Source organism: Actinia tenebrosa, unplaced genomic scaffold (genome assembly GCF_029948245.1).
Source record: "Actinia tenebrosa isolate PJP-AT-01 unplaced genomic scaffold, QUT_ActTen_1.0 PGA_scaffold2__45_contigs__length_23673736, whole genome shotgun sequence".
NCBI lineage: Eukaryota > Metazoa > Cnidaria > Anthozoa > Actiniaria > Actiniidae > Actinia > Actinia tenebrosa.
The window spans coordinates 18675193-18693777 of NW_028292579.1; the positions used below are offsets into that span (position 1 = coordinate 18675193).

At 36.4% G+C, this 18585-nt stretch overlaps 1 protein-coding gene and 2 long non-coding RNA genes across 3 annotated transcripts; 1 reads left to right on the forward strand and 2 right to left on the reverse strand.

The window, feature by feature from the left end:
• Positions 1-845: 845 nt before the first annotated feature.
• Positions 846-3326, reverse strand: LOC116304747 (uncharacterized). The gene is made up of 2 exons (XR_004198091.1): positions 3112-3326; positions 846-1185 (listed from the first exon to the last, which is right to left on the reverse strand). It is a non-coding gene; the product is annotated as an uncharacterized LOC116304747 (long non-coding RNA).
• A 6602-nt stretch (positions 3327-9928) lies between these two features.
• Positions 9929-11469, reverse strand: LOC148909493 (uncharacterized). The gene is made up of 2 exons (XR_016120550.1): positions 11265-11469; positions 9929-10297 (listed from the first exon to the last, which is right to left on the reverse strand). It is a non-coding gene; the product is annotated as an uncharacterized LOC148909493 (long non-coding RNA).
• Positions 11470-16157: 4688 nt separating this feature from the next.
• On the forward strand, positions 16158-17545 carry LOC116304756 (uncharacterized). The gene has a single exon (XM_031714538.2). It carries the CDS (start codon positions 16321-16323, stop codon positions 17251-17253), a length of 933 nt encoding a protein of 310 aa, XP_031570398.1. The 5' UTR covers positions 16158-16320; the 3' UTR covers positions 17254-17545.
• The last annotated feature ends 1040 nt before the right edge of the window (positions 17546-18585 follow it).

Consider the following 18585-nt stretch of genomic DNA (forward strand, 5'->3'; position numbering starts at 1 on the left):
TGTATTTCCAGAGAAAACATTTTTTCTCACTAAAACGATCTTGAATTATTGGAAAACGTGCTGAAATGCACGCATGCGCAAACGCTTTTCTCTGGTGTCGCTCGTAGCCCAACATCTGGACTTAACACCCTATTTCATAATGATGTCACGGTTTGTTTACATCGGTTAAAATGATAGAAATTTAGGCTAAATTTAAGCTTAATTCTCTTCTTTCGAGATATTTAGCGTAATATTTAGTTGTTCTTGCCTTCAACAGCTCATAATCCAAATTTTATTGTGAATTAAGATGTGTTGTTGTCATTCCATCCCCATCCATCGACCATGATCCCTAGCGTTAAAACAATAGTTTGTTTTGATGTGACTTCATTATAAAATAGGGCAATTCCATTCGACCATATCGTGGGGAATAGCAGTTGAAACATTAATATTGACAAGGATTGCAAAAGTTTTTTATGACAGAGGATTATAAATTAACTACTGCGTATGGGATTCCTGTGTGATGGATAATATTAGAATCGCAATGAAGAAGGGAGGATTCCAGGTACCATGTATCACCCCGCTCCCTAATGTTTTTCTGTATTTTCCAAATAGTGGGCTACCTGTGCGTGAATCCCTCTCCCCGATCTTGGATGGAGGCCGTGTCTGCTTCAAAACCATTTGCATGAAGATTGACAGCCTTGACCCTGGAGCGGAATTGACCTTTCGCTTTAATGAAAAGGAAACAATGGCCCCAAGTCGAGGTTGCTTGCTGTTACAAACGCAAGTTGGCATGCGCCCAGTAAAAGTTGGGTTTGCCGAGACGCGTAGTGTGCACACACATATCTGCATTGCACGAACTTGGAGCCTTTGAAGTTCATTGTTTTATTTTTTTGCTGAGGCTTTGACCTGAACAATTTTACATGGTAACTGGAACTTTATCGACTGATTCATCTCATAATTAATTTCATCTCATGATCATAATACAAATATTGTTACTTCGATAAACATTGATTCATCTCCGTTTGACCTCATGATAAAACCAAGTTACAATACCGTATTCGGATATAAGTGAGTAGTGTGCTACAGGAATCATCTAATTGTCTTATACGGGAGCTTATACGGTCTTTTGCCAAAACTACTTCTTTTTCTTTCAGAAACATACTTAGGCTTTCCTCGAGTCAGAATCCCTCGTTTGAAGTCTGTATTCTAATTAGAAAGCAGAATAAATAGCATTAGCAATCGAAATCCTTTCATTAGATGCTACCTTTAGCATCACAATATATCATAATTTAGGTGTACACTCGTAATCAACGACACAGTTGTTCAGGAACATGCAGTCATCGCCCTTCACTGCAATCACACTTCAAAGATCTCATATTTTTACATCAAACTAATAGCACTATAAGTCAGTAGAGTGCATACCAAGGTTGCATACCATATACCCGTGAAAACCTTTTTAAAATGTACTAATTATGTCCAAATTATTGTAACTTCAGTACTGACCTTTGTATACTGTAGACCTACAAAACTTTGCACTGTTAAATTTGTACAATTTTTAGTTAACTTTTTCGCGGATAAATGGTATGCACTCTAGTGAATTATTAACTGATCGGGCGGGATTACTTGCAATATATATCAAATGTTGTGAAAACCATAAAAAACCATCATACATTGTGCTCATCACGTGATGCTCATGCCGCCAAATAATTTATTTATACTTATGTTGCGCGCGCAAGTATTCGTATGTTGGACTGTTTGTTTCTGGGTTTTTTTCACCTAGTTACTGTGTTCTATGTCTTTTGAATTTAACTCGCGCTCTATTATTATTTTTCAATACCCTGATGATGGAGAATTATCTCCGAAAGCTTGGTTCAAGAAAAAAGTATTACTGTACTTTGGTTGATACAAAACATCTATAATTTCTTGATAGTTCTGTTCATATAGCATTCTTATGGTAGAAATGTATTTATCAGCAGCGGTCTTTCAAAAAGTGCTCAGTGTTGTTCTTTCAGGAATAATTAAATCCTATATCTTGCCAGGAATTAAATGGCAAACACGTAACGACTTCGGTAACCCATACAGTTTCAGGGCCGTATCTATTATTTGGAAAGCTAGTGGCCCACTTATTAAAAAAATTGATCCGATGTTTTTGTATATTATCATTATTTACTTGTGCAATAAATCTTTCTTTTCGAGGGGAAAAATAGTATAATAGTCTGACGGTAAATAGGGAGCTTCAGGTTAAATACGGACCAACTGTAATGGTGGCTATACGGAAGGCCGAAGTATATCCTTACAGACTAAAAATAAGAAGTCGCATAAATTTTAAAATAGCTGTCGCAATTTGAGGCTGTCTTAAGGTTGCCATGACTGGTGATGTGAAAACCAAAGGAATTCTAACCTCGAGATCTGGACTGATCTAAATCAGGGCATGGCTAACTCACAGATCAAACACTGAAACAACCTTTGGGCTGATCTAAGTCAGGGCATGGCTAACTCACAAATTGAACCCTGAAACAACCTCTGGGCTGATCTAAGTCAGGGCATGGTTAACTCACTTATCGAACCCTGAAACAACCTCTGGGCTGATCTAAGTTAGGGCATCGTTAACTCACTTATCGAACCCTAAAACAACCTCTGGGCTGATCTAAGTTAGGGCACGGCTAACTCACATATCGAACCCTGGAACAACTTCTGGTTTGATCTGAGAGGGCACGGCTAACTCACAGATCGAATTGCATGGCGGAACTAATGAAGTTTTGCGAACCCCTCGACCCTAGGTTAGTTTTGCACAAAGGGCAGAACGCTACCCAAAAGCTTCATTATAAAAAAGTGCAAATTGCTTAGTGCTCTAGTGCTTCCAGTAAACAAGCAACACTCAACTCGCATGTACCATGGTTTTTATCCCTAAAAAATATCGAAAAATCTGGCGAAAAATTTTCAGAAGCAAGAGCTATGCAGAGATCATAGAGAAGCTCTCCAAACTCAATTCCCTCAATTCGCTCACGTGGCTTTACTTCGTGGCCAGTTTGATTCAATTTACCTAGTATATCTCTTTCTTGCGTTTATCGTATTTGTGCACATACAGAAACGAAATCATGAAGCTAAAAATGGTTGAGAAACAGTACTCACTTTTATCCCTCGAGTGCAGGTGAGAGGAGAGTACAAGCAAATATAATCATCTTGACACGAAGCGTAAGACGAAAACATTATTACTAACACGGTAAAGGTTACCAGTAGAACACAAACTGTATTGGAACTCATGCTGACGACTTGGAATTGGCTAGCTTACTTGTCGAATGTTCTCCTTAAATAAGAGTGAGAACCAATGCTGGTCTTTCACACACCTTAATTTATAGTACTTTCTTGGTAGAAGAATTTCATAAATTATTCAATTAAGTATATCTTTTGGTAAAATATAAGATAAGATATAAAACTTTTTATTCCTATTTTACATTTTTTTTTTTTTTTTTTTTTTTTCTCTCTCGCTGTTTAATTGAGCAAAAATTTATAAATTTTCATTAAATTCCATTGATAGGACTAAGGGTTTTTAGTAAATACTAACTACTGGGTAATTATATTTTACTTCAAGGCTACAAAATTGTCAATATTTATATCCAGTTAACTGGACATTATGATCACTTTGAGCAGCAGTAAATGAGGCCCCTTTGATAATCAATACTCATGAACTCTATTCAGTATCTATTTACCTCGCTTTTTCATTTAACGATCATATTGTATTAGAACTCTTTATTCAATAAAGAAATTAATTTAGAATACGTGTCGCTTTGGTCGTAGTTTCAGTCTGTTTTCTCAGCTGTCCGCCATGTTGGCTATCTCGTGAGAGAAACCGCTGATCTACGTAATATGCTACCGTTGGCCGCAAAAATCAAGGAAATTCTAGCAAATCATCTACGAGAAGAATTGGTTGAATGTTAAAACTTTTTTCGGAAATATAATAATATAAACTTGAATCATCACATTCCGGATTTAAATCATTTAGAAAAATAGGTTGGAAGAATGCATAAATCGTGCATATGACGTCATAGCCGCCATCCGAAATCACTCGATAATTCAAAATTTTATTAACGGGCGAACGCCACAAGAGACCACGGGGAGCCCACACATCCGAAACTACAGATACTTCGGATGGTAAGCCTGTGCTTATAAATGGCAATATCCAGTATGGCTTTATGCCGGCCCCGGGCCCCGGACACGTTACATGAAAACGGGGCATCGACTCCAGGACCAACAAGTTCAAAGAAAAAATATGGCATTAATTATGTTAAGAGGAATTTTTTTCAATAATGAGCAATAATGGCAAAAAGCGCCAAAAACTAGACTTTCGTATGAGTTTTGATCCAATTTTCGTTTTGAGTTAACACTCAAAACCTTTTTTAAACAGCTAGAAACTGATTTGGTATGATAAAATGCCTGTTTGAAGCGGTATTTTCAATTGTTCAAAGATCTTTTGTTGCATTTGTGTTAAAATGTTGCTTTGTCAGGTTTTTTTATAGAAAATATATGGGAAATCACAGGTAACCCAAGCTTGGTTTCTGTGGTGTCCTGTTATAAGGAAATGTATGGAAATTCATCAAAAATTTCAATAAAATCATTGAAACGTGAAATAAAGCCTCGAATTTTACCCGATCATTGAGAAATAGCACTTCTTTTGAACTGCGTGGTTATTTTTTGAATTTAGCCCGTTTTAAGATTTTTTTCCCCACCAGTAAGAAATAAGAGCTCTTATTTCTTACTGGTGGGGGAAAAAATCTTAAAACGGGCTAAATTCAAAATTCAAAATTTCACGTTTCAATGATTTTATTGAAATTTTTGATGAATCTCCATACATTTCCTTATAACAGGACACCACAGAAATCATGCTTGGGCTACCTGTGGGGAAATAAGCAAATGAAGGCCTAAACATCATTTTCGAATAATTTTTGCTTTGGGTTAACACTTTGATTCCACTTTCATCGGTCATCTCCACTTCCAAGCAAGTTAAACTTTCTGAATAACAAGATTTTAGCCTTGTACAACAGCCTTTCTTCAAGAAAATAGTTTTTGACGCTTACTGCTTGAATACGGAAAAAAATTCTCTGTTAATGCATAAGGAATATTGTTAGTTCACAATTAACATATATATACTTTCGAGCGGTCGGTTTATAAGTTATTCCAGCCGGTCGGTCGGTCGGTCGGTAAAGAATTTGGTCCATCACTCTGAGTCTTGAACGGGTTTTGAACCAAGCTTCTATAGTTACAGCAATTTTGCGCTTTTCGTGCCAGCTTACGAATTTCCCTTGTCCGGTAATTTACTATTCTGTAATACACCTTTTTCAAGAAACTCGGAAAGGAACAAAGAAAAAAAAAAAAAAAAAAAAAAAAAAAAAAAAAAAGAATACGTTAGGATATTATCATGTTGATTGGCTAATATGACAAAAATAGATCAAACACCAGGGCCCGGTTGTGCGAATGGTGGACAGCGTTATCGGACGAATGAATCCGCCTTATCCAGTGTGGATAAGTCGATGCTGTTAGGTTTTATCCACCGGATACGATTTCTTCGTCGGATACCGCTATCCACCCTTGATACAACCGGGCCCAGCAGATGTTGATTTAGCCTGACTTTGAATGAAACTCGTTACAATTTACTGCGAGCGACTCGAGCTGCAGCCCGTAATTATTTCTGGCAAAGTTACCTTCTTTGAACAAAATGGCTTATATTAATCTTTAGTGCGGTTTTACAGGCTTACCATTTCACGTTTTGAACATCCAGGCGCTGAAGGCGAGTAGAGACACAGCCATGGATCTTGACTCGAAACTAGTTGCAAAAAATTAGCACGATAAAAAGTGCCAATGGAATCACGAAGTTCTTCATTCTTAATAATACCAACTTCAGTTTTCAAGCTTCTTTTGGGTATGAATGGCTCGAATCAACACAAGTAACAAGAATTACAATGTGATGTGTTTAAATACTCGGTATTTATTACATATTCATGAATAAAGAATATCTGTTTGGCTTAAAAAAAACATAAGTTATAGAACTTTTCTCGAATTTATTCTTGTTTGATATCATGGCATTGTCCTTTCTAACGTGCTCATATTTTAAATGCTTTTTTTTTTTAATTTCTCGCATGCAGTTTAAAATTGAGCAAAAACTCATAAATTCTCATTAAATTTCATTGATAGGACTAAGGGTTTTTAGTAAATACTACTGGGTAATTATATTTTACTTCAAAGCTACAAAATCGTGGCATAACAATTTTATAAATTATTCAATTAAATATCTGTTGGGCGTAAAAAAGCATAAGATATAAAACTTTTCTCGAATTTATTCCGGTTTAATATCATGACATTGTCCTTTCTAACGTGCTCATATTTTAAATGTTTTTCTTTATTTCTTGCTGTTTAATTGAGCAAAAACTCATAAATTCTCATCAAATTTCATCGATAGCGCTAAGGGTTTTTATTTAAAACAAGAAGAAAAATAGAATAGAATAGAACAGAGTTATTTATCAACCTCCTTAGTACAGATTAAGTCTTTCGGATAATGGTCAATAAATTAATATGCTACATACATACAATGCTACATACAATTTTAACATATATATACATTTATAAAATATTTGAGATATAACGCGCGCGCTGATTGGCTGGCTATCGTGTTTATATCAGAGGAGAGAGACACGTTCGCACAAAGTCATTCAAAAATATTTTATAAACGCCTCGTGTTTCTCTACGACTTCTCTCTTGCTCTACAGCTCCCATCGTGTTTATATCACAGTATATAGACACGCGCGTCGTTTTATATTCCTTAAATACAAGAAAAGTGCATGCAATGTATATTTAGTTAACGCAAAATATCTTGTCGTAAATTGTGTATAGTGCGGATCAAGTGATGCTGTTGTTTCTTTTGTTAAAACAATAATGTATATATTTAGCTATGACTTTTTGGGTGCGTTTTATATAATTTACAAAAGCTTATCGTTATTATTAAGTGAGTTGAACTGAAATAAGTTCTATTGTTTATTACCGAGAAAGGTCCATCTCTTTCACACGTGTAGTAAGGACAAATAAATAAGAAATGAAATTCATTTTCTACGCCATTTTTACATTGTTTACATATTCTATCTTCGGGATTTTTGTAAGGTCGTGTATATCGTCCTCTCTCTATTTCTAAGCAATGATCACTTATTCTCAATTTTCTCAACTTATTCTATGTTTGATATTTTTGGCTTCTGTTGAATGTTCCTCTTGTTTGAAATCTTTTTTGAATATTCTGTAAGTTCTAAGTTTGTTTTTCTGTGAGCCCTTTCTTCCTGAATTTGAATTTCTTGATCCTCTATTCTTTGTGTGATAATTTTCATTATTTTTAGTATTTGATGTTCTGTTATTAATTCATTAATTTATTAAAGAAAATATATAGTCTTTAATCAATAATTAATAATAACAATAATCTCTAATCAATAATTAATAATTTTCAAATATTTATACATTTTTTCAAGATTGTAAAAAACGAATAGAATTTGTCCATTATTTAAATATGAATATGTTAATATATAATACTTACAAAGAAGAAGGAATTATAAGATGAAAAACTGACTAATAAGGAAAATTGAAATATATATTAAATATATAACTATGTATCTTTATCTAAAAATCTACGTTAATAAGCTAAAAATCTAAATTTATAAAATGGCGCTTTCAGCAACCTGAACGTCTAAGTCTATGTTGTTTATATCATTATAAGTTCTTTTTATAGTCCTTGAGCCTCGTAGACATACAAGTGCAGATCTTAACAGAGAGAAACAAGTCTTGGCCCTAATCCATGCCATTGTTTTGTGGTACTCTTCACCTTTCTTTCGGGCTATCAGTTCAGCAAGCCTGCTGTGATATGTTTTGCATTCTTTACTCATACCTCCTGTTGTACAAAAGACAAGGGGAGTAAATGTTCCATGTTAATTCATTAATGTTTTCTCGCCACATATAGCTAAAGCCTAATTTATCTACTCAAGCATGTTAAGGCCTGGGATTTTGTTCAAAAGGGCAAAAATTACTTTTCACTGTAGAATCCTCATTTTTAGATATAATTGAATGAGATTGCAACAGATATCCTTATTTAGGGTGCTTAACTTTTTGGATGAATAAATTTGCATAAAAGGTGGTCACGTGACCTTAAAAGAGGGAAATTGCTAAATTAAAAACTAGGTGATGGTTTTAGATTATTTGTGAGATTTGTTTAGCTTGTTTGAAAGTAGAAACAGAGATACAAATATTCATGTTTGGAATGGTCGACCAAAATGTTTACGAAAGGAGAAAAATGGGCATAAAGGATATTTGACAGGTCACGTGACCTGTTTTGTAAAATATCTCCTTAACACAAAACTTTAGCCAACCATTCTCAACGTCAATTGAACGACTTCAGGAAAAGAAATAAATTGAAGTTGAAAACGTTCAGCAAAGACTTAAATTGAGCACCTACTATTAAAATGAATGTTTATGTAAATTTTATGTAAATTTCGTGGTCACGTGACCTAAATTTCCCCCAATTATTGGAATCAATTTGTAAATAACCACGATCTAAGAAAGTTTGACAAAGCTGGTTATACATTAAGCAGAAACACCATAGAAATGATTTTTTAATGGTTTGATAGAGAATTGGTTCATAACCCAGGCCTTAACATGCTTGAGTAGTTGGGATCTTATTTTCTCTGTCCAGCTGGATTTGTTAGTAATGTCTGTTAAGCTATCTATAATTGTTTGATGCGATAATTTAGTGTCATCGTTTCTATTCATGAATTTAATCCAAAATTTTATTGCTCTTTGTTTTGCTGTTGATCTAAGGGGGAAAAGACCTAACTCAGATCTACAATCGCTATTTGAGGCTTTTTTTGCTGACGCCCAGCAGCATTTTGCAAAATTTAACTTGTACCGTTTCAGTTGGGTCGCTATTTAGATTCTTTTTCTCATCCACACCCCAGACCTCGCTACCATTATACAACAGGATTGGTTTTATCTGACAATAAAATAGTCATAATTAAAGAACAAAAGCAGTGTAAAAAGGATTATGGTCTAGAGACGGGGGTAAAACGTCATCTCGCTTCAGGCTTATTCCGTTAATATCTGCACAAAAATCTTACTATTTTGAGTCAATTAGTCGAAGTGTCGCTATGTACTTTCACGATCTAGCTTACGCAAGAAAATCGATCGAGTTTTTCGACTGTAATATCACACTTTTCAAACAAAAAACTTACGTATTCGATGAATACACATTCCTCAACTTCATATCCGATAAAATTAGAGAGATAAAGTACAATATTCACCACCAAATCACGGATTTTAGTGGAAAATATATGAATCGTCCCCATACATCTCTTGTGACGACTTGGTTTGTTTGCCCCCTGGCAATCCATAGATGCATTGCGCGAAACGCAGGACCAAATTACTGGAAACTCTTCCATTATGTCAATACATAATATATAGCTGTTGGTTCACGATTAAATATACTTTCGAGCGGTCGGTTGTTCAGTTATTCCAGCTGTTTGTGTGTCTTTCTGTACCGAGTCGGTCGGTCGGTCGGTCGGTCGGTCGGTCGGTCGGTCGTGTGATCTATTTTGCATAACATCCCCTAAACGATTTAATTGTTGAACTTACGCTTGACAATATCCAATATGGCTCAATGCCTGACACGTTACATGAAAACGGGGCATCGTCTCCAGGACCAAGTTCAAAGTAAAAATATGGCATTAATTATGTCAATAAATAATATATAGTTGTTGGTTCACAATTAAATATACGTTCGAGCGGTCGGTTGTTCAGTTATTCCAGCTGTTTGTGTGACTTTCTTACTGAGTCTGCCGGTTGGTAAGGAATTTGGTCCATCATCCCGACTTCCGTTCGTAACGACAGTGTCAATGTTTTTTTTAAAATTTCAGACAGAACACGTTAATTATGTTTACATGAAAGGTTAATTTTTTAATTCTACGATTTTGTGCAACTACTTGATAACACTATTTCATTATGAGAACACAGTATTACATTTCTCTCTAAATCTTCAAACACTACTAGCTATATTATTTCATTTCATCTATTTTATTCGTTGTCCATATACAGTATCTTCTGATAACGGTTTGTTTAAATATCTTTGTCGTTTGAACTTGTTCAGTTAGCTTTGGCGTTTTGAATTATTTGCCAACCAATTATCTCGCAGCTTCGATAGCCTTTCGCGGAACTCCTCGTCCGAAGACATGCGTAATGGTGGTCTGATGCCTTGGTTCGCATCTACTTCTTGCCTCCTGTCCTGCCTCATTGGACTGGTCTAAAAAGAGTTAAAACACGAATTGTAAGTTAGGTTGGTACACTATCTCTAGTGGGAAATATTGGACAACCGTACTTTATAATAGATGTTGTTATTCGGGCTAACTAGAACTTTATTAATATTAATAATATCATTTTTGAAATTCCATTCGAGAAGAAACTTTTCAATGTTTAAAACTGACATTCCTTTCCCTCGGTCTCATTAAAAGCAAATATTTCCAAAGTCTTTAAGGGTTCGTTTAAAAATAATCACTATATATATATTATGATAGTCAAGTGAGAATGGAAAAATATTCTTTTATAGCTACACAGCTTAATCTATGTAAGTATGTGAATATATATGAAATATATATTTGTACTGCGGTTGTAATGTATCAAATTTGGCTGATCCTAGCATATATCAAGCAACGTATGTAGCTGCAAATTGAAAGACTCAGAAAAAACTCTGAGTCTTGAACGGGATTTGAACCCAAGCTTCTATAGTTACAGCTGTTTTGCGCTTTTCCTGCCGGCTTAGGAATTTCCCTTGTCCGGTAATTTGCTATTCTGTAATACACCTTTTTCAAGAAACTCGGAAAGGAACAAAAAAAGAAGAAAAAGAGCATCATCATCAGGATATCATCATGTTGATTGGCTAATGTAACACTGAAAAATAGATCAAACACCAGGGCCCGGTTGTACGAATGGTGGAAAGCGCTATCGGACGAATGAATCCATTTCCAGTGTGGATAAGTCGATGCTGTTAGGTTTTATCCACCGGATATGATTTCGTTATTCGTCGGATACCGCTATCCACCCTTGATACAACCGGGCCCAGCAGATGTTGATGTATAGCGTGACTTTGAATGAATCTCGTTACAATTTACTGCGAGCGACTCGAGCTGCAGCCCGTATTTATTTCTGGCAAAGTTTACCTTCTTTGAACAAAATGGCTTATATTAATCTTTAGTGCCGTTTTACAGGCTTACCATTTCACGTTTTGAACATCCAGGCGCTGAAGACGAGTAGAGACACAGCCATGGATCTTGTTGACTCGAAACTTGTTGCGAAAAAATTAGCACGATAAAAAGTGCCAATGGAAGCACGAAGTTCTTCATCCTTAATAATACCAACTTCAGTTTTCAAACTTCTTTTGGGTATGAATGGCTCGAATCCACACAAGTAACAAGAATTACAGTGTGATGTGTTTAAATACTCAGTACTTATTAACAATTAATGAATAAAAACACTGTTGAAAAAGTTCAAAATCCACCGAAATAATAGAAGAGTTTGTCCTTCATTAGTGCTTTTATTGACTTAACTTGGTGCGTGGTTTTAAATACGCGGAACTTATTATCACTTGATGAGGAAAAAACACCTTTGAAGTGAGTTAAAAGTCACTGAAGCAATGGTAGAACTTATACTTTATTAGTACAGTTTTATGAACTTAACTTGATTCATTAGGTCGAGTTTTCAGCCGACTATTAACTTATATTTATATGAAAAAGAAAAGTGCTCTAAAAGTGTGTTATTCACTATTTTTGAATTGAATTTTGTCATTATAAGGACTCCTGTAATTAAGGCTTTTTTGTTGAAAGAATCGTCGATACATGGTGTTTTTCATTGTTCCTCCCACTTTAATTTGATACTTTCTAAATGCGAAAATAATTTAAAAACTGGAAGATTTTTAAATGAGAAAACTCGAGAAAAATTCAAAAATGCTACGCGGCATGTGGACGATTGTTTTTAAAAAAGGAATAAAAGAATCCGAACGGGGCCTTTCTCTATTTTCTCGCGTTTTTGTCAATGTTTTGCGTTTTAGCTACCAGTGTGCAAAAATACAGATGCCATTTCGAGCGTACGCGTCTAATAGCCAAGTGCTTTACTGATACGGCGGCCATCTTGAATTATGGGATGTCGAGGGGGCAAACACGTACGTATAACATTCATTAAGCATAAAGTGGCGGGGTTAATTTTGGAGTTTTCGGGTTCAACAGCAAATTCCATTGCTTTTGAAAACCGTATATAAAATAAACCCTGACAGCTGTGCAGCCTATAAATTTTCCAATATAGTTGCCCCCTCGCGGCATCCCATATTGTTTCAGTTAATTGTATGCGGAACGGTTTGAACCCAGGTGAATGAATGTTAATCGAAGTATTATGATCATCCGGGTGGACGTAGTCCTGAGAAGGACTGTTTGATGTGACTGGCGTTTCGACAACCTGCTTAGCGGAAGTCATCTTCAGACTCAAGTGAAGAATAAAGTTTGTTTCAGTTAAAACAACAGCATTCAAGATGGACGCTGTATCGGTAAAAAGTTATATTAATGTTCAAATCAGATAGAGGAATCAAGTGAATATGTAGACTGATAATAAAAGTTTGAGCTATTAGATCAAAGTAGCTATATATAGTACGTAGTATTTCGGTCTGAATATGGATGAGCCATTCGGTGAAGTAACAAGAAAAAACAAACCGAGAAAGAACGAAAACAAGTTAAAGTGCTACTACGACGAAAATCGTAGTAGCACTTTAACAAACGAAGAAAGGAAGATTTAAAAGAAGAGATGAAAGAAGTAAAAGAAAATAGGAAAGAGTCGTCGAAGAATATCGTCGAAGTCAAAAGAGGTTTAAGACAAATTATTCAGAAGGAATTAAAGAAATGATCTTTATTTTTCCCTCAGAATATGATTAAATTTTGCATGTCTCATAATAGAGTGGTTTTACTCAGTTAATTTGTGAATAGTTAGTAGACTAATAGAGGTTCGTAGATCTTTTTTCCATCGTTTTCTTTTATATCTATTTGACTATTAGACATTCAACAAGTAATCTTTGTTTATAGTAATATTTAGTAAAAGATAAAAAACAAGGACCGCGTACACTAAAACGCTGCGATAGTTAGTACACATGTGAATTGAGTTTGTTTGATGTGTTGTTCTCTCCTATGCTACGAGGGTTTTCTCCGGGTTCTCCGCTTTCCTCCCTCCGTAAAAATCAACATGTGAGTTGAGCGTTGTGTGCATAGAATATTAAATGTAGTGGTAGTGCGAGTGAGCGAAAAGTGTCCGCAATTAGCTAGTGTGAAAGCGCTAGAACGACTAGACACTTAAATAAAAATGATTTATTTATTTTGTAGGCTAGAAGAAGGTTCTCGTAGAAGATTTAATAAGCCTAACATAAAGTATAAGTAAATGATAAAGAAGTGTTATACAGGGTTCAGTACTTAACACAACAACTTACGATCACGACATTAATCCAAACTGAATTCGACCGCCAAAATGCAACCGTACCGTGGACAGCTTGCTTCGACCCTTATTGGTTCAACACGGTGTAGAGCAAAATAATATTGAATAATAAGATTTACCTTTTTTTTTTTCTTTTTTCTTCTTTTGATCAACACTTTTGAAGGTTTGAGGTTTGAGGTTTAGAGAATGAAATGGATATAAGATTAAGCTTATTTCACCGTAAAATAAAGTTAACCAGGTGAAGAGTGGTATAATCGTTGCTAATCAGTCATTCAAAAGTCCTGCTGGAAGTCATGAATGCCTAAAAGTGATGCATTAATCAGTCAGTTTGAGTTATAGGAAAGGGATAGTCCAGAATTGGACACACTTTTAATTCTGTATATTTCTTGTTATAAATCAAGAAAAGACAAAAAAGTGAAAAGTGGGTTCAGTTCTTTATTAGAAAAAATAAAGCCTTTCATAAAGCCTAAAAAAGAATAGTTTTTGTATGATCGAGTAGGAAACGCATTTCGAGTATTGCCTTGTACCAACATTGTACACGTTGTACGACATGCCACGTAACAATGAAATGCCTTCCATCAGTTTCTTCCAGTAATTCGTTCAATCAAAACATGTGTCATACAGTAAGCCATTTAGATCCATCTGAAATCGGTCTAAAGACAAACTGTAGCTAGAAATCCTCAAGAGGTGGTCTCGGATCGATTTAAAATGATCGATATAATTTAATCCAAAGAATTATGCACGTGAATGTTCGACTGAACTACGCACATGCAATTCGTGAGCGCGCGACTTTCTTAAAAATCATTTTCTTTTGAAGGAGTAACTAGTAAAAGTAGTACGCACAGGGATCGCTCGAAAATTAGATAATTGAGGGGGAGGGGGTTGCAGGAATTCATGTTGCATGATACTTTTTGTAACACCCCCTGCACGCAATAGGTTGCTATCAATAGACGTCACTTCCGGTAATAGCTCTTTTTTTGATGGCTCGTAAAATCCTGGAGGTTGTTTTGATCTCTTGTTTTCTGGTTTGATGTCGTGAAAATAGTCAAATACAATAGTTTGAGGACTTATTTTGATATGTTTTGACTTAGCATCCGCTAGTTGCTCCCCAGTCAACCGCTTGTTTGCCCCCCAGTCAACTCCAAAAAGTCACGTGATTGCTAGTAAGCAATTATTTCGTGTTTGTTCGATATTTCTTTTCTGAAAGGAGTGGTTGCGCGATATTACTTTTCGTAGATAAAGTGCTGGCTCTATACTTTTTTGGGGATTTAGGCAACCCTTCCCCACTCACAATAATCTAATGGCCCACGTCTAACGTGAGATATTGAAGGAAACACGCAATGAATACACTCATATCGTGGGTGTCTATTTTGTATGAGTAGACATATGCGTGTCAATTATGAACCCTTCCATCGATCAAGAATAGACACAAATAGACACTAGACAGTCAATAGACTTATATTGTGCATATATGTAGTTATGAGTAAATAGACACATATACTGATGGAAACATGATTTTGGGATTTTTACTTTTTGATAATTTTGAATAAAGGACCATACTTCCAGACATCGAGTGCTGAACCGTCGTATGGCAGCGCGAAGCATTTACGGCTACGCCGGAGATTTCAGCCCCGACACCGCTATCCGGAGATTTACAGACTGATCAGGAAGCTCGGCCGAAGCCTAAGGGAGAGGTTAGTCGGCCCCTAGACCGTAGATGATTAACCCCTTGCTATGACCAGCAAACTCAAAAACCTTGATTTTGATGCTGGTGGCTTTGAACGCATATTCACTCCTTTCCATGTGGGATGCGTTTATGAAGGAGAACTTCCTTCAATTTGCGCTTCCAATACTATTCCAGCCTTCACAGCGTATCTAACTGGTCGCTATATTTTGTAGATCTGGCGGCAAAGAAGCAACTTTTTCTAATACACTTTCGACTTCACTTAGACTCCCAACAGATGACAATATTAATTGTTCTGAACAACAACAATTTTCCCTACACAAGGCCCCTTACTACCCGACCCTCTCATACTTAGGATATTTTGGTATGCGCAATCAACATGCGTGTAATGTCAACCAGTTTTTCATTTTTGGCAGACATCTCCTCTTCCTTTTTTTTCTTCCTCCCTTCCTCCTACCCCCTTTGACTTTTTTGCCCTCGCCACAGGAAGCCCAAGGAGCAAAAAGAGCCAAGGAGATGCCTGTGGAGGAGGCTACAACCACACTTTTAAATATGACCAATCTGACTTTTATTCTTCACTTGACTCTGAAGATGACTTCCGCTCAGGTTGTCGAAACGTCAGTCACATAAAACAGTCCTTCTCAGGACTACATCCACCCGGATGATCATAATACTTCGATTAACAACCACACTTTAGGTGTCCTAATGCCCTTGAAACAAGGCATGAAAAGCCGGTTTTTGAGATTTTTTGGCCCGTAGATAGCCCTCCATGTTGTTCCAGATATTTAAATTTTAATTCAAATAGATTTTATTTCTCTGCTAGCATCGAAAGGAACAATTTTATGTTTTTAAAAGTTGTTATTTGTTGTATTCTTACGTAACGTATACACGTTGAAGACCACGTTTTAGATATCAAGTGTCTCATTACGTAACACTGGCACATTAGTTTTGTGTATTTAATAACAACTTTATTTGCAATCAAAGGGTGCTGCCAGGGAAGAACTGGATCCTCATATAACTCGGTTGAACAGCCCGTAGTTCAAATCTTATTAATACACTCTTCGAAGACTGTGTGTGACAGAGTTGATTCAATGTTGCAGTGATCCTAGTGTTTAAAGATGGACAACGCACATATAGTTCGTTGTATTTTCATCGTGCTTGCAGCATTAGCCTATGCTACCAACCTCTTCATCAGTCAGATGTCAGATCCCAAAAGACGGCCTCCGTCTTTGCAGTTCATTTACGGCACAAGCAACAAAACCGGTGGTGGGATTTCAAGGATGTATCCAACTGACGTGAAGCCAGCGAGTTGGGCTTTTTCAATCTGGCCTGTAATTTATACCTGGCAGTGTTTGTGGATCCTATATTCACTGACGTTTATCGTACGTAAATCGTTACCACCCGTCCAGAACTGGTTGTTCTTTGTACTCTTCACTTTAAGCTCAGTTTCAGTGACATCTTCGGTTCTTCTGCGCCATCGTTTTCTGATAGAAGCTCAAGTGGTTACAAATTGCCTACTTTATATCTTCCTATGCGCGACTCTTGGAACAAGTTTCTACCGCTTTGACAGGATAGTCAACAAACACTTCCCAAAGTTCGACTTCTGGGCCATACAGGTTCTTATCCATAATGGACTTGGCTTGTACTGCTCGTGGGTAGCTGTCGCATCACTCTTGGGAATCAACAAAGCACTTATCTACGTACACGGCTTTGCTAAACCTACGGCTGGGTCGATCATCCTTGGAATCCTCGCTGTTGAGCTGATCGTATGGTTCATTGTCGAGAACACTGTCTTTGAACGTGTTGCCAGATATACCGTGACGATTTATCCAGCTTGCATCGTCGCCCTGTCCGGGCTCGTAGCAAAGAACAGATCAAGCAAGCAGAATTACGTCTTCGCGATAGTGTTATTGTGCCTTGTCGTAGTGATGTTTATAGCGAGATTGGTGTTGGTCGCGAGGAGAATATTCTTGATTCATAGAACGAGTCGATCAGATGACATGGAGTTTATCGCTGTGGCTTGTGAAGGAGCTCAGAACTATGAAATGTGAACGCTTTAAGAATATATTCAGCTATTTGTATATTTCCATTGAATAATCTTTTATCTAAAATTGTAGAAACTGTATTTCAACAATTGTATGTGTGTACGTAAGGTCATCTTAAGTAATTATTATTATTATTATCATTATTATTATTATCATTATTATTATTATTATTATTATTATTATCATTATATTCAATAAGTCAGTACAAGGGCACTAGGAACCGAATGTGGTTGGATTTCTATAGGTTTTTTTTCCTTTCGATTATTGGAATTAAATTAACGTCATACTTGTTTACTTATCTTGTGTCCGTGTTCCTTCGTTCGCTGTTGTAATGCAGACGTTTTTTTCCAAAGGTCAAACAGTTTGAATAGCCGATGAGCGTTAATTACTTCTTTAACGGCCGTTTCGTACTTGACTCTGTTTGACTATACCAACAACAACGCGACCGCGCGATGCTTCTTACGTCAGTAATATTCAACCGTCCTAGCGTTAATATGGTTAATCAAATTCACCTTAAGTTCCTTAGGTTCCTTCTTTCCTTCCTTCCTTCCTTCCTTCCTTCCTTCCTTCCTTCCTTCCTCCCTTCCTTCCTTCATTCCATCCCTCCATCCTTCCTTCCATCCTTCCTTCATTCCATCCATCCATCCATCCATCCATCCATCCATCCATCCATCCATCCATCCATCCATCCATCCATCCATCCATCCATCCATCCATCCATCCATCCATTTTTCTTTCTTTCTTTCTTTCTTTCTTTCTCTCTTTCTTTCTTTCTTTAGCACTCGATAAAAGTAGAATACTCCGTTTGACGACTTTACTGATTTTTTTTCAAACCTTTATTTTATATTTAAAAGCATTTCCATTTTCAAACAGCAAAAGCTATCACGCATATGTCAAATGGAAAGCATATTAAAAACTACAAAAATAACGAAAATCACGTAACATTACAAATATTGATTGATTAATATTTTAGTTCAATCAACAGATTGCATTCCATTTTCATCTTGTAACGGCAGCCATCCATCATCATCAGTAATACATCCATCCATCAGTGGTACATGCTGTGGAAGTCTGTTCTTAAAGGCAACAGCTACATTCCATGCCCATCCAAGCTCTTTTTCTGCTTCTTTCAGTTCTTCCTCGCTCCTGTTCTGTGTGAACAAGTAAGCTGAAAGGGCTTCAAACGTCATTTCCAGTTCTTCCATCGTCTTTACGTGTTGAAGGAACTTAGGTCTTGGGCATGGTCGCAGTGTCGATGCTTTTCTCACAGCTTCTTTGTTCAGGTTGCTGCAAGCTTTCGTAAGTTCATTGTTGTTGACAAAGTCATCCTTAGTTTGG

Excerpts from the sequence above, each read along its gene's own strand:
- LOC116304756 (XM_031714538.2), top strand. The coding sequence starts at position 16,321 with ATGGACAACGCACATATAGTTCGTTGTATTTTCATCGTGCTTGCAGCA.